The sequence below is a fragment of the Ambystoma mexicanum genome, chromosome 11 (genome assembly GCF_040938575.1).
Source record: "Ambystoma mexicanum isolate Mex_15411 chromosome 11, UKY_AmexF1_1, whole genome shotgun sequence".
Classification (NCBI taxonomy): Eukaryota; Metazoa; Chordata; class Amphibia; order Caudata; family Ambystomatidae; genus Ambystoma; species Ambystoma mexicanum.
Genome location: NC_090934.1, coordinates 1,125,747,748 through 1,125,763,936, shown reverse-complemented (window position 1 = coordinate 1,125,763,936; position 16,189 = coordinate 1,125,747,748). Strand labels below are relative to the sequence as shown.

The following is a 16,189-nucleotide window of genomic DNA, read 5'->3' as shown; positions in this document are numbered from 1 at the left end:
CGGAAACCATGCATGAAGGCGGGGTGTCTTGACATCCCTCTGAATGGAGAACCTGGCCCTCCTCTCGAGAGACAGTTCTCTCTTTGTGGAAAATATATTGGAGGGCAGGTTGACATATCCAGAAGGTCCGGGTATCACGTCCTCCTGGCCCAATTAAGATCATGGATTTCCCAAACTCTCTCAACCACCTGATCAGATGGGGAATGATGGGGAGTGGGGGAAATGCGTACAGGAGTGGAAACTCCCAGTCCACAACGAACAGCTCCCCTAGAGCTCCTCTTGGAGTAAATTCTCTGGAGCAAAACAGTTTTCACTTCCAGTTGACACTGGTCACGAACAAATCCACTTGAGGGAGACTGCTATGCCTGCTCAGAGTGTCTGCCGCCGTATTGTTCCTCTCCAGCTAGGTGAACTGCTGAGAGATTCCTTCTTGAATTGCCCAGAACCAGAGCTGCACTGCTTCTCTGAACAGTATAGTTACCCTACTCCTCCTCTTGTTGAGGTAGTACATGTCCACGGTGTGCTCTGTCATTAAGACATTTTTTCCCTGTACAGAGGGCAGAAAGCCATTCAGCACTGGTCCGATTGCCCTCAGCTCCAACAGGTTGATATGTAGTTTGGACTCTGATGGAGACCATCAACCGCTGATAGTCAAATCATTGCCATGGACTCCCCACCCCGTGAGTGAGGCGTCCGTCACTAATGTTATCTCTGGCCATGGTTGCCAAAAAGGTTCTCATTTCAAAATGTCCTTGCAGGCCCACCAGAGACGATCTTGTTCGAATCTGCTCGGAACCTGAAGAAGGTCCAATATCCCGACTGAAAATTGGGACCATGGAGTCCTGAGGGCTCATTCAAGGGATTTCATTCTCAGGCGGGCATCTGGCACCAAGAAAATGCAGTATGCCACGAGGCCAAGCAAACCTAAAAAAAAAATGTAAAACATTTTTTTTTTTTACTAAATTAAAATAAAAAACACAAATAGAAGGCCGGAAGACCCTTGGCACTCTTGAATTTGGTGACCATCTACAGAATGTCTTGAGCCCTCACCTTGGGTGGCAAGGCTTTTCCCCAGGAAGCATCTAGGACAGCTCTGATGAATTGGAATCTTTGAGATGGTATCATGTGGGACTTTTTGCAGTTCAGGGAGAAGCTCAGTCTGAAGGAAGTGACAGGTGGAACCGAGATGTTCCAGGGCCTGTTCGGGGGGAACGTGCCCCGATAAGCCAATCATCCAGATAGGGTAGACGTGAATCCGCCCCCCCCCTCTCCAGAGACTCGCTGCCACCACCGCCATCAACTTGGTGAAAACCCTTGGGCTGAGGTCAGCCCAAATGGCAGAAATCTAGACTGATAATGATAACTGCCAACGGCGAACCTCAGGTACTTTCTGTGCTGGTTATGGATTGGCACATGAAAGTAAGCACCCTGAAGGTCCAATGTTACCATCTAGTCCTGAAGCTGGAGGGCCTGAAGGAGCTGAGAAAGAGTAATCATCCTCTGTCATTCCTGAGGAATTTGTTCAAGTCTCTTCAGTCCAAGATGGGTCTTTATCCACTGTCCTACTTGGGTATTAAAAATTAACTGGAGTATCAACCCTTATTCCTCTCCGCTACAGGTACTGGTTCTATAGAACCGTTCTCTAGAAGGTTCAGCATTTCCTGCATTAGGAGCAGATCTGGAACTTTGAACAAGCAGTTCCCCGGTGGATGATCCAGAGGCATTTTTAGAAAGGGAAGGCAGTAACCCTCGGGAACTGTTTCCAGTGCCCATGCATCTGAAGTAATACCCTACCAGGTATTACCCAAATTGACCTTTTACAATTGATCTTTTGCACAATTGACCTAATTATAGTGGTCCTAATTGACCTTCTGCACAATTGACCTCCATATTATTTTAGTTATTTTATTTATGTATTGAGTCGGTTTTGGATTATAAAAAATATAAGGGAATTGGGTGGGGGTTTTTGGATTGGGTGGGGGGGGTTTCAGGGGGTGTCCCCCTGCATATATATGTCCTAATTGACCTTCTAAATTAGGTCAATTCTCCCGAGGTCAATTCTCCCGAAGTCAATTGTGAAAAGGCCAATTAGTATACAACCTCTTACCATTCTTTCAGATGCTGAGAGAGTCTGCTTCCCACCGGGGTCTTGTGGAGTAAGGCCTCAGAGAGGTTTTGAGGCAGTCTTCTCCCTCTTCCAACTGTGGAGTAATAGCGAAAGGACCTGCCCCTCCAGTTGTACCGGTGGGGTGAGATGGTTGTGGCTGTCTGATGGCAGCTCCAAGGGATTTGGCTGCTGCTTTGGAGGTCTGCATCTTCTCTAGGCTCTCGTAAGCCTGGCTGCCAAACAAATGTGTGCCGTAAAAGGGCATGTTAAGGAGGTCTAGACTACACATCTGGAGCAAAACCAGACACAACCAGGCAAATCTGCGCATTACAGTGCTAGCCGCCATAGCCCGGTTGATAATGTCAGCAGAATGGAGGCCAGTCTGGAGGAATTTACACATTGCATCTTTCCCATCCTTGAAAATGTTTAAGGAGCCGTCTCGTTCTTCCCCTTCAGGAATACGTTCACCCGCTATAGTTCTGCAATCCCATAAGGTGAAAGTGATCTTGCCCAGTACAAACATGCCATTTGTGGATTTAAGGGCCAAACTGCCCGCAGAGAAAACCTTTATAGCCAAAGCATCATAATGCTCGTCACCTCTGTCCGGGGGTGTTAGCTGGGTGTGCATTTTGTTTGGATGTAGAACTGGCAGCCTGAACTACCAGTCTTTCGGGAGTTGGATGCTTCGTTAGATAGTAAGGGTCACTGCTTGACACTCTGTAATTGCTCCTCAGCTTTTGGTTCACTGCTGGAATTATTTCTGGCATCACCCAGTTGGCATCAACTCACATTTGTAAAGCTATGGAAATAAAGAATAGGGCCCTCCTGGGTTTCCTTAATCTAAAATATCAGTGAGGTTGTCCCGCTCAAAAAGTGGTGCAGGCTTTTTCCATGCCAGCTATTCTAGGACTCTAGACATCAGCTGTCTGTAAGATCCATCCGTATTGTCTGAAGGATCTGGTCTGCCTCTGGGGATGTGTCCAACCCATTTGCAGATTGCAGGGTTTCATGAAGGTCTTTTATTCTCAAGTCCTCAGAGATTAAGGCCTCTGGAACATTTGGTGTCCCATACTGTAGCCCAAAGGGACGCGATTCATCCAAGATGGCTCAGCATCCTCATAAATTAAGGAAAGAGACTTAAAAAAGTCTGAGGCATTGCGGTGAAAGTTTGACTTCCTTTGTGGGTTTAGCCAATTGTGAAGTTCAACACCGTCAAGGGTTTTAACGGTTGTGGCATCGATGCTATTTTAGGCATTGACTTGGAGTCTTTCAATGCTGATGATTTTGGCCATGAAGGAGTCTTTTCTCTACTCAATAGAACCTTTGAAAGCTCCCGATGAGTTTACCCCTGGACACTATGGCCCGGAGGCGCACAGTTAATTTTCCTTTTTGTCATGTGCCAACATGGGCATGGCTCTCATCTTTCTTCGAGGAGGGTCAAGGCCACATTCTCGAATACTTTGAGCATCTTTAATCTGAACTTCTCCCACTCAGCCGGTGAGGCCGATCACGATACCCATTCCGGGGAGGAACTCGACGACGAAGATCGCAATCTGTGGCGCCTTTTCTTCGACCGCCTTGAGGATGACGAGTGGTGTCAACCACTGCGTGATCGGGACCTTCTAACTTTCTTCCGACGATATGATATTTATAAACGCGCCTGTACACAAGTGGTTCTAGGCATGAAAGACGAAGAGAGTCTCTCGACTCAGGATCGCTTTTTATTTTGTAGACTGGGTTGTAGAACGGGATTTATGAGACTTACCTGCAGGCAACTTCCCTCTACGTTCTTTCATGGCACTGGCTGGTATCGAAAGGCAGGACCCACACTCTGTGGTGCTTAGGATCCACTCATTAAACATCATAGACACCAGATGTGGGGGCGGGGGGCCCGTTAGGGATATTTTCGCCCCACAGTCATGAATTCTTTGAACCCCAATCGCAGAGTCGAAGATGGCGACGATGGTCAACTTTTCACCAAACATGAAAGGTTCGACAAGGAACCGAAGCGTGCCGATATTCCGAAGCGATAGCTTTCACGGAACGTGAGCCAATGGTGGCTGCATGCGCTATATACCACAGATGACATTGACACCGAGATCCATTCAAAATGAGGAGAGTAAGGGGCGAGGACAGGATGTGCAGGAGGAGAAGTGGATGGCTAATGCAGAACAGAGGGCCTGGGAGGGACGAGAGGAGACTGTGAAAGGATTAGCCAGTTCCTTGCAGATTTATAGAATTCTGCTGTGTTATTGGTGGCTCCAGAGATGCAGGGTTGGACATGAGCCCTCTTCTTGGAGCCGATGCTGAGACGATATTGCCTTTGGAGTAAGCAGCAGAGGATGAGCTAGATACCTGCCACTCCCGCTCTGCAGATTTGCATTTGCGTTTTAAAGCTGCTGTAAGAGGATTCAATTCAACACTACAGCTAAGTCAATGCCTAGTCTGGTATCTGAATGGAAACCCTTATTGATATATCTTTATGTCCAGTTCATGCGTTCTGGATGACTACCCCTATATAACACCCCTCTCTTGGAATCCCCCTGACCCCACTGAGCCAAGAAGTAGTTCTGTTTTGCAAGTTAAAAGGTTTATTTGAGAATTTAAACAATATATATATATATCACACTTTATAATAAATTAATAATTGAATATCACACTTACTCTGATATGATAAAGATTAACAACAGAGAATCTGACACTAGCCCACTTATTTATAATCACTAAGGAGTTGACATGAAATGGATAAGGTAGCACACTGGTAAATAGGGACAGAAGAATAATGTGGTAGAGAATGCTTTATAGGGTTCAAGGAAATGCAAGGTTGAATGAATGAAATGCAGTATAGAAGATAAACTGATATGGTTTCACAAAAGACAAGGTAATCACTTTCCCTTTGTGGCAATCCCCCCCCCCTATACAATGTAAGGAGATGGAAGGAAGAGCACACAGTTCAGGTATACAATCACAATGTAATACAGAGTTCCAGTTTCCCAGCAAGCTTAGAGGAGAATAGATATGAGTTTTACACAGGCTCAAAATGCTTTAAAATGTGATAGCAATATATTGGAAAATGTGCTAAAATGATTTTAATTCCCTCTGGAGGTTCAGGTTGAGGATTAGTTGGTTTAAATTAGTTCAGGCTTACTTTAGCAATGTTCTAGGAATGATTGGCAGGTTAAACGAATTTTTGGCAAATGAAAGCAAGGAAGCTGCTGTTTTCACACGTGGAGAAATTTGCAAATTGCGGCAAATTCGCGAGTGCGTTTTTCACGATTGCGGCAAAAGTATAGGGAGTAGGAATGCGGTTCGTTGAAAAGCCAAGATTCCCAGCTTTCAGAGGAAAGTTACTGCAAGTCTCTAAGACAAACGGTCACAGAGATATGAGCGATATGGTAAAGGTCGTTTTTCAGATTTGAAATTTTAAAAGTTCAAAGTGACAAGTTACAGCTAGCAGCTAGAAATGACAGGTGACAGTTTTGCAAAATGACAAGGTACAACTTCTAGGAGACAGTTCTGGTTAGATTAAAATAGATTGAATTATATTATTTTAACTAAGATTGGTTCTGCACAGTTCTGCTAGGTACTCACAATTTATTTTAAAATAGGCCTCGCCACGGACGGTTTCTGCGCACAGCGTCGGGGTCAGCTCTACTCTGCTGGTCTGGTCTGGGTCTCTGGTTCTGATCAGGTCTGTGGGTCCGGATACAGCGGTCTCCGGTTCAGCTGGTCTCTCTCTGGATACAACACTGCTCTCGGGCAAATGGCAAGAGTTCTTGCAAAGAATTCAAACAGCTCACCTGGCTGTGATAATGGCAATGATTTGAGGCCTGCTAAAGAGGGATTTAGCTTGTAGTTGACCTCTCTGCTACAAATTCTGAAGTAAAGTCTTGGTCTCTGAAGGTGGATAGATTGAAGTCTCTATGTTGGCTCTCTGGAGGTTGATGGAGGTAAAGTATGGATTTTCCCGGCAGAGCGTCCCGCAGCAGATGGAATAGAATGTCCCTATCTGTCCTGACTGTCTGCTTTTATGTGTTTTGAAAGTGGGTGGAGAGGCTAGCTTTCTAGGCCCAACCCCTTCAGAGTTCTGATAGGTTGGAGAATTCTTTGCGTTCTCACTGGAGAGCAGGATTGTGTGTCAGAATGATGTCATTTAATGGCTTTCAGAAAGGACACTCCCATGTCAAATTGCACACAATCTATATTTGATCAAAAAGACATATTTGCACAGGTACACATTTGTTTAAAATTACATGCACCCATCACATATCACAGGAGGTATACCCTGTCCAAATCTGCTCTTCCTGAGAGCTTGCATTGAGAAATGGCAACATTTTGCACTTTTTAACTGGTTTTGCAATATCGGACATTAACCCAAATTTACACACATGTGCGCAAGGAGTATGGACATTAATTGATGAAGTGTCAGATTTTTAACATGCATACATTTTAAGTAATACCCTCTTAACTGCTAGCTTGCCCCCAGATCATACCACCGGTTCTAAAAACCTCTTAAAATGTGGGCAGAAAAATCACAAGAATTATGGTATCATTTATAAAATTTTCACAAGTCCGCTCTATGAATGATCCATCTTTTTAGAGTTATGTTCTGGCCCCAAATGGGTGTGGTTTCCCCCCAGAACAAGGTTGAATTTCTGGTTTTTCCAGTTCTGCCAAGCTCAGAGACCCTGCCCCTCCCAGCTTCTGCCAAGAGGAAGCTGTTTTACGGTCCCCCAATAAAGCATCTGCCTGGGTCCTGGAAGGCCCATTGTTCAAGAGGAAGCCATTTATGGCCTCCCCCCAATAAACCCTATGCCTGGGTCCTATGTTTAGTCTCTAGCAGTCCCTTGGTAATTCAATCAGAGAAGTGTCATATCCCTTTTGGTGGGAACAGCAAAAGGCAGCTAGGCCTGGGAACACAGCTGTTGTGCAAGTCTCAACTCCTGTCGGGGGTCGCTGGTGGGCAGAATTCAGTTCCTTAAGCCAGGCCCCAGCTAATGTCACTTTTAGTTACCTAGTTTTCTGCATTCAAATAAAACTAACAATTTTTACATATGCAGCTAGAATGCGGATTCTAAGTTTAAAACTATGACATTTAAACAATTGCAACCTATGTGACAGTCAAAGTAGGTCACTCATTTCTTTTAAACATTTAGATTTTTAGTGTCTTTCAGTCCAAATTTACTTAAACTGCTGAAATCCACAGCTCAGCCAGTCTTGTTATAAACCTTCAAGTCACTTCAGAATATAACTTTACATTGTATCCACCTCTCAGTAAGTCTTTCTTTGGCCTGCTTTGGGTTCATTTATTCAGTTTTACACAAAAAAAAAGTCTGGTGTTGTTTTAAAACGCCGGCTTTCTGATAGTGGTGAGTACTGGTAATGCACCCATTTTTGGGATTTAAGAAAATGAATTCCCCACAATTCTAGGTTGCTTTTGGCAATCAGCATTGCCATTCCCAATGGTTTCAGGCTACTGTGTGGGTAGTCCAATGGTGGTTTTAGGCAGTGCCCTTCTGTGCCCATAACATCGGCAAAAATGGGTGGCAGCCTATTCTTCATGTACTTCCCTGGGCATTTTCTGGGAATCTCTGGCCATCATGATGTTTTCAATGCCAGTACTGCACAGTTTTTGAGGTAGGGCTCGGATGCATGGGTAAAAACATCCCACACTGCCAATTCGGAATCATAAAAGAGTTGCATTTGGAAGCAGGCTTCATGCAGATCCTCATGACAGGGGCAAGGATGTCCAGGGTGTTAGAGATAGAGGGATGAGGTTAGAAAGAACATAGTCAGAAGGCGAGTCTAATAAAGGGAGGGGGTAGGGATGAAAGAAGAGGCAAATGCAGAAAGTGAGACACGGTTCGTCAGTCAAATGGCTGAAAAGACTGGCAGTGCGGGTGGAGGCATCAGGGGACAGTGGAGGTCAATGTGGGAAGAGAGGCGAGAGTGGTCAGACCAGGAGAGAGGGGTGGTTAGAGGGTTGGAGAGAGGGATGTCAGTTGATATGAGAGTATCAAAAGTGTGTCCTGCAGAGTGGATAGGGCCAGAGGGAAGGATAGGGAGGGAAAGTGTTGCAGAGGTTGTGAAAGAACAGTAGCCACATCAGGAGAGTCGAGATGGATGTTAAATTCCCCAAGGGAGATACATTTATGGAGGAGGCAAGAAGAGGGGGAGGACAGGTCGGCGCCTTCTGAGAGGAAGAGGGAGGTAGGCCCAGGGGGGCCTCTAAATGGAACCGAGAGTAAGAGAGAAGATAGGCGAGACAGAAAGCCTGCAGACTAGGCTTTCAAAGGAAGAGCAGGTTTGAGTGGGTATGATGGAGGCAGGAACCCACTCGGGGAAGATCAGAGCCACTCCTCCACCAGGCCTGGAGGGCCTGGGATTGGACAGGATCTTGTAGCCCTTGGAGAGGAGGGTGTCAAAAGCAGTGACAGAGCTGGCCATGAACCATGTCTCGCTGCGAGCAAGGATGTCCAGGTCTTCAAGGAGGTGACAGATGTAAGAAGAGTGTTTGATAGAGCGAAAATTAAGTATAGCTAAGTGAAGCTGGTTGCCCCCTTTAAAGGATTTGCGAGGGGAGGTGCAGGGTTGGAGTGCCACCACTGGGGGTCGGGAGGGAGTTGAAGAAAGATGGAAGACGCCTGTCAAAAAGGAGGAGGTTGGGCCGAGAGACCTGGACCATGATCGTGCCATTGTGAGTGTGTTAATGGTGCATTTGGACGATGCAAAGTCAGTCAAGAGCACTTCCCATCTAGTGCCACCAGTAATGGATGAGAAGGAGAAAGGGGAGAGGGCAGAAACCATATTGGGAATCCATAAGTCAAAAGAAGGAACAGCAATGAGACGTCAGTGATAGTCTGTCTGGAGGAAGCATTGATGTAGGGGTCTGCAATGGGCAGACCAGGGTTGGAACTAAGGAGAAGCAGTTAGAAAAGATAGGGGAGATGAAGAACACCTTGGGACGGAGATAGGTGGGGGAGGAAATCGGAGGATAGCAGGGGAGAGGGTCAGAAGCACTGTTTCGATAGCTCAGCTGCAACGTGCTCGCCTTGGAAACAAGATGACACGAAGCAACACGGGTTCGATCCCCGGGTCCGCGCTTAAAAACCTCTGGGTATTATACACGTTTTAAATACGCAACTAAGAGACATATTCCTGTAACAGCGCCTCAATGCCCCCGGGCTGTGTGAGCGCTTTAAAAAAGAAAATAAAAATATATATATAAAAATAAATTTTAAAAAAATAAATAAATGGATCTCACCAGGCGGCCAGGCAGACAAAAAAAATTAAGAAATTGAAAAGTACACCTAAATGCAAATTATGCCAGAAGCACTAAAAAAAGCAGTACAAGGTCAGACTTGGATCATGAGGTAGGAGTTGGTGCATTCCATGGTGTATCAAATGTGACATGACTAGCAAAACAAAAGTTATTGGCACAGAATGTTTCTTTAAAGGCAGGCAAAACTGTTCACACTAGCAATTTTTAGGCAAAGAGTTCCCATAAAATAAGACACAAAGGACTATTCCACAGATGTGAATCGATTAATGCATTTCTTGGGAAATAAAAGGAGTGTATGCATGCATTAAAGATCAACCAAGCAAAGCAATTAAATACAGGAACTGCAATTCAAAGAGAGAAGGAAAATACTACTCACCAACATACGACCACTTAAAATCTGAAAGAAATATAAAAATTTTTTTTAAAAAAAGGTGAGTCAGGAAGGATGATCCTCAACTTGGTACTTCTCATTCTTTATCATTGAGCTACAACAGATGAAAGGTCCATGCCATCACCTCTGGTTCAGACACACTACATCAATGATTCAAAAAAGGTAGCAGGTGCTCCTGTCCAGAAAGAACATGGCATGATAACCTGTTCCAAGATGAGAGTTTGCAGCACACGCTTTTTGCTCACTGTATCTTTCACAGATGGGAAATATCCATTTGCGTATCAGTCTTTGTCCTAACCACCTGGGCAGGCCAGCACCCAAATGCCATGGTAATTCCTCTCCGAGCAATGAAACAAACATTTGTTTTAACATTGCAGGTACCTTACAATTAGGCGGGGAGATCCCACCGCAAAGCATGCACTGTGACCAACAGGACGGTTCCCAATTATAACCGAAATTCAATTTCAATTCTGATGCAAATACGAAAGTTTCCAAACCTGTAACGTATACGGCTTCCAAACTGTACGGTTCAGTGCTCGGCAGGAATTTAAATGAACACTCAAATGAAAACTGAGCAGGCGTAGGCAGGAAACCGCACGTCTAATCGACTTAAGTGTTATATAATCATTCTCATGTATATTGCATTATTAACAGGAATTTAACAGGAAACCGCCAACAGCTTGCACTTTTTAAACATTTACTCGGACAACAAAGGTGCTTATTCTGAAGGACAAGAAAGACTTGGGTAGCGTGAGCGATCGCACGCCTGCTTGGTCGTAGTCTTAGCTCAAAATTCCAGTCCTCTGCACATGGTGCCGAAGGGCCAAGTACTCAATGCATGCACAGGGTCATAGCTTACTCTAACATTGGGGGTGTGGCGGGTGTGATTGAGAGATTACCCAATAAGTACTGTGATGTACCAAACTAAAAAGGAGAACGCCATGAGTCGGGAACATCACACTGTTATATATGTTTTAATTGAATTATCTCCTATTATATTGCACTATACTGGCCAGAATTATTCATGCGTGAACCAGTTTGACGGAAATTCACAGCATTCAATATTCAGCTTGTTTGAGACTCATGGAACTTAAAAACGTATTCAGCAATTAATGGCCGAAGAAATTCAATGGTTCAAAGCAAACGAAGAACCTGCAGAGGAAGGCAGGTTGCCATCCACCATAGAACCTTGTTTTTTTACACTTTAAAAATAGAGTACATGCAAAAGCTAGAAATCTAAAAAATAGTCTTTACATCTCTAGTGAGAGTAAACCCACTACTATAAAGAATGTAAACATTTTCCATTTCCAGAACAAGCATCCAATCCCTCATGCAAGAATGTGCAGCATGACGCTAGAAATAGATGGGTGTGCTCATTTCCAGAGCATGCACATGCTAGAAATACCCGTTGCCCAGCCAATTTCTAGCTCCGACTTTTTTTCTATTTGGAGCAATGGTGCCCACGGGCAAAAGGAACATCTCCATTTCTCATCAGTACTAGCAACATATTAACGATTGAGAAATAAGGGTGAAGTGAATATTGAGATGGTTCTCTCCCCCGTAGGGACTTGCACATGTTTTTCAAGTGGTGAATTGTGAATAATCACAGGTCACCAATGGAGCAGCTCTAGCACAGCCATATTTGTATCCTTTTATGCTCCAACACAGAATTTGAACTGGTACTCACCAAACACTGTAGTATCATGTAATTCACAGATGTGGAGGTAAGCCATGGCAAGTGATGTTACACAAGTGGGCTAAGAAAATTCAACCTGTTTCAAACACTGTTCAAACAGTCAATATCATATTTAGGGCAACATCATCATATATTAAACTATATAGGAGTGTATAGTTTTTCCATAATGCACATTTAAGAAAATCGCCTCTAGGTAACCCTGATTTTCGCATCAAAGAGACATAAAGCAGAATAATGTAAGTGATTTTCCCAGCATCACACTTTGGGTAAGCCACAAATTAGTTCCACATTTTGCAATTAAAGCAGCAGACTGGATCTAATCCCATCTTTAGATGTGCGCTGACATATAATACTTCATAGTCTGCTTTAAAATGGCATCATGTGTTCAATTAAGCATTAAACCACATGGAGAAAAAAAATCAACCCATCTATTTGTAGAAATTCTTACTAGAAATGTGTTAGGGAAATCAAGTACAAATCACTCTAAAAGGGCAAAAAAAGTGTACAATTTAAAAATAAAAAAGTGTCATTCTCCACAATACAATACAATTTCAAATACAAGAAAGGGAATCAACTGTGCATGCTTAAAATAGTGAGCTACTCTTTGCAAAGGTGACAAACCCAAACAGAAAACATCTTTAAATATGAATTTGTGATTGAATACACCTGAACATGCCATATTAATCAAATAAGGATTACTCATCAGATGCAGACCAACTATGGTAACATGGCTAAGTGTGCTGAAATCCCACCGAGAGATGCATATATATGACCTCTATGCCACCAGTTTGTATCTTGATATGGACAACATGGAGTTTCATCATCATAAACCAATAACATGAATACCATTATCAAAGTAGTAAGGATGCCTGTGAATGACATACAGAGACAAAGGCTTTATAAGGGTTGAAACATGTTGCACTGTATACCTGCAAAAGGCTCACTTACCATAAACCAACCTCTACTTGATCCAATGCTTCAAGCTCATGGGAAAATAAAAATCCCGAGTCTAGCCCCTGGCAGAGTAGTTTATCGCCAAGTAGTCTTTTAGCCCAGGGTGTAAATGTTACATTTCCCCCAACTAGCAGCGTGGTGGCAGCAGCGATGAACATTGTATTGCTCAGTCACAGAATAGCAATCTGAATTTCGAAGTAACCTGTGCCAATTAGGAACAGCGATAGTCAGCAAAGCTAATGTTAAACTACTGTTATCTAGCGAAACTGCATTAAACCCAGATCTCACATATGCAGAAACTGAGCTCCTGTGCCATCTCACGTCGGAGACAAGATGTTCAGCCAAGGTTTGCGTTTTGGCGTATACCAGTTTGCTTTCTTATACAATCCTGAAGTTTAATTTGATCAAAATCAAATCAAACGCTTTCATCGTGGTTTGAAACCGGCCTTCCGATTGGTGCACGTTTTGTGTATATATTATGCAGTTCCATAAAGTCAAATTAGCTTTCTGCCTGTAAAATAAAACCGGACGTTATTTTGTTCTTCAAATTAAATCAATAGTCGGACATGATATTAATCTTCAGGTAAAATGCAGATGGCACATCACACAGTGACAAGTGGCAGTTTCCTGGAACATCTGAACTTTTACATGTAAAAGGGTCACTGAAGAGGACTGCCCTTCCCGAGCATTTCCCATTAATCGCAGTCTCATGGGCAGCCCTTGACAAATAAAAGAAAGCAAGAAGCTTTAACATGTGTACCAAAGTCATGATGGGTTTGCAGGTGAGCTAGTGATACGCTGACGCTCACCCAAACAAAGTCCTGCAACTCCAACTGAGCTATAGAAACCTGACTGGACTCCACAATTGAAGGAATGTGGCACCCTTCCACAAGTTTTGCCCCTGTGCAAGAGTGTTGTGATGGTACGGGAATCTGGGTTCCAACCACCATCCTGTGCCTTCCACTGCCTGCATTAAATCTGCAGCAATTTCTGCCTTGATGATCAGTGTTGGCTGTCATAGCAAGCGTGGCAGCTATCATTTCTGTATATTTCCATGTACTCTGCCAGTGGCTGGTTGAAAGTGACACCCAGTCTAATCTCTGGAAATCAAGCCACTCTGTGGCAAACATAGCAGGGCAAAGCCCTACTAAGGCCGTCACCAACACCACAAAACACACCCTGTATTACCATCAAAATACATTTCGAAGACAATCTTATATTGAAAACAACAGATCACATTTATTGGAGTCACATAATGGGCAGTCCCAGCTTTGCTCAGAGCACTTGGCCTATAACACTCACCGGGTGACCCTTTGCAATTCCCATGATTCCACAACCGGTGCACCAGCACTTCGGTTTAAAGTCCTTCCAGTTTGTTCTTAGCGGTCGTCCTCATCTGGTTATTTCCACTGCCAGGACAGTACTCCCATACCCTTTGCATGGAGCGAATAGCCCAGGTCCACTGCATTCAGCTAAAGCGGTCAGTGCCAGTTTAACCCCCATCCTGGCTCGTGCGGCCAGCGGGTCATGCTTTGCGGCAGCATCCGCAGCACGACTCCTCCCCGACTAGGTGCGTCCAGTAACTGCCATGCTTTGGGGGTGGCCCCCCTGCAATCCCTAATGCCCCCACTTATTATTTCATACTATATACTCAAGCACCTATACTCACCATTGCTACTTACGCACATTCTGCACTTTGTTCTAGAGCTGCAAACACATCCAAGAGGAAAACATCACACCCTTTATCTGCCAGGTGAACCCTGCCACTAGTAAAATGTACCTGGTCCTTCTCGCACAATATCCTGGGCCTGATGAAAAGCAGTCCTTCCATCTGCATAGACCTTCCCGTACCGTTTGTTCACTCCATTTCTGTATTTTTACAGAGCCACACTGTGACAGAACAGACACAATTTGCAGTTTAGCCATTCCATTCACAACCTCCATCCCCATGACCAGGTAATGTCACTAGTCAATGTTTTAAAGGGGCCACTCCCCAAATTACCAAAGTTCCCTTGAAAACCAGTAGCTGAACATGTACGTCCCTGTGCCCAGAAGCCCGAATCAGAAAAAACAACTGCATCATCGTCACACTTATGTGCTTCCGAATCATCGGCATCGGGAAACCCGATGCACGAGTCGCTGCAATTTTGCTGTGAACAAGTTCTTTTATTATCTAATTATATTATTCACATACCACTTTTGCAAGGCAATATAGACCATTTCTCTATACTGCTATTGTACAACCAACATTGGTGTTTATTATCTACCTTGGAAAATGAAAGGCTGAGTCAGCTGTGCCTATATTCAAACCTGTGACCTTGAAATCTCACATGGATTTCAGTTGCAATAATTTAACTCGCCAAGCATCCATACCAGGCAAAAATGGCATGCCAAAGCTTCATGAACCATCAGCCATCCAACAATCTGTACTGTTGCTTCCTAGCCAAACAGGCATTCAAACCTGTTGCGTGTGCTACCTCCTAATCCTGTGGGGCACTCACCACCTTTTAATCAACACATAAACAAGGGTATGGGAGCCCCTCTACTGAGCACAAACATTCTCTTACCCAGGCTGGTCTAAAACTCCGTTTTAGCTCCCTAAACCCTTCAGAGGAGAAAACATCCCCCACCTTACCTATGTTAATCCCAACGTACGCTTGTCCTTGCTTCCCGCAGTCATCTATACTGTGATATAGCGACAAGAATGTGAATTACCTTATTACCCCTCTTCACATCCACTGTGCTAATTGCATTGCAAGATACGACTCCATGCGCCAATACAGTTGAAAGTTAAACTCGCTAGACACTGAAGTCAGTATTTTAACCAACAGTGCCGTCACCTTCCAAATGTTACTTACGATAATTATTAAGCATTCAATTTTAAGTCCCATCATAATTCTTACCCAAAGCTCATTTGCCAAATACACCATTATAGCAACTCAACAACATGTACATTCTTTTTGTTAACATGTTATAATCAATTAATATAATTGCAGCTCTGCTTTACATATCCAGAAGAGAAAAGCACGGGTCACACAATGCAAATTAATGCACATCGACACTTTTTAAAAAAATTGTATATATACATACAACTGCACTATCACCTGTTCAGGCATCGTGAATGAGACACAGACAACTCACTGAAAGTTTGGCCTGGAAAAAGGCCCATCTTGCCCTAAGCTAAGGTGGGAGTGCCCTACCTAAATAAAACTAAGGATAGTCTGTCTGGAAGTCAAAAGCAAATGTCTGTGTCCAAAACCTACACTTGCCCTCACAGCCATTTGTAAACAATGTGTAGGGATGTCAGCCTCAAAATGATTAAGTGTTCAAATAAAAGTTCTGAGCTTCGTCCAGCTCTTTGTCAAAAGGTGTCCCTTCCACAAGGTTCAGATCACAGTAAAAAGGGGGGTCCCTTCCCCAAACTTTCAAGTTTTTCAACAGTTTCAATACAACCCAATTCCTGGGGATCGTTTACAGCTCTTCAGTCTTGGTTATCTTTCACCAATCTCATAGAATTCAACTCCTTTCAAATCACACAAAGTTTCCTTTTAGAATAATTCACAAGCTTATTTGTGGTGCTGCAAGTGTCGTTTTCATAGAGGGCTGTACTCAGTCTAGGCACAGTTGTTGGACCTTACAGCCCACCCGTTATACGTCACGCAACCAACATCTTACTTGCTCCTTCATAGGGACCTCACCACTGTCATCTCTACCGTGGTGTATTGGCTTTCTCATTGCACATCCTTATAATGCTTTACC

General features: G+C 43.9%; 1 protein-coding gene across 1 annotated transcript in view; it reads right to left on the bottom strand.

The window, feature by feature from the left end:
• CA12 (carbonic anhydrase 12) overlaps nt 1-16,189 on the bottom strand; it is a 1,353,512-nt gene that overhangs the window by 1,153,935 nt on the left and 183,388 nt on the right. Inside the window, exon 2 of the mRNA XM_069624464.1 lies at nt 9,766-9,786. Coding sequence (XP_069480565.1) covers nt 9,766-9,786 — 21 coding nt within the window. The remainder of the gene's footprint in view (nt 1-9,765; nt 9,787-16,189) is intronic.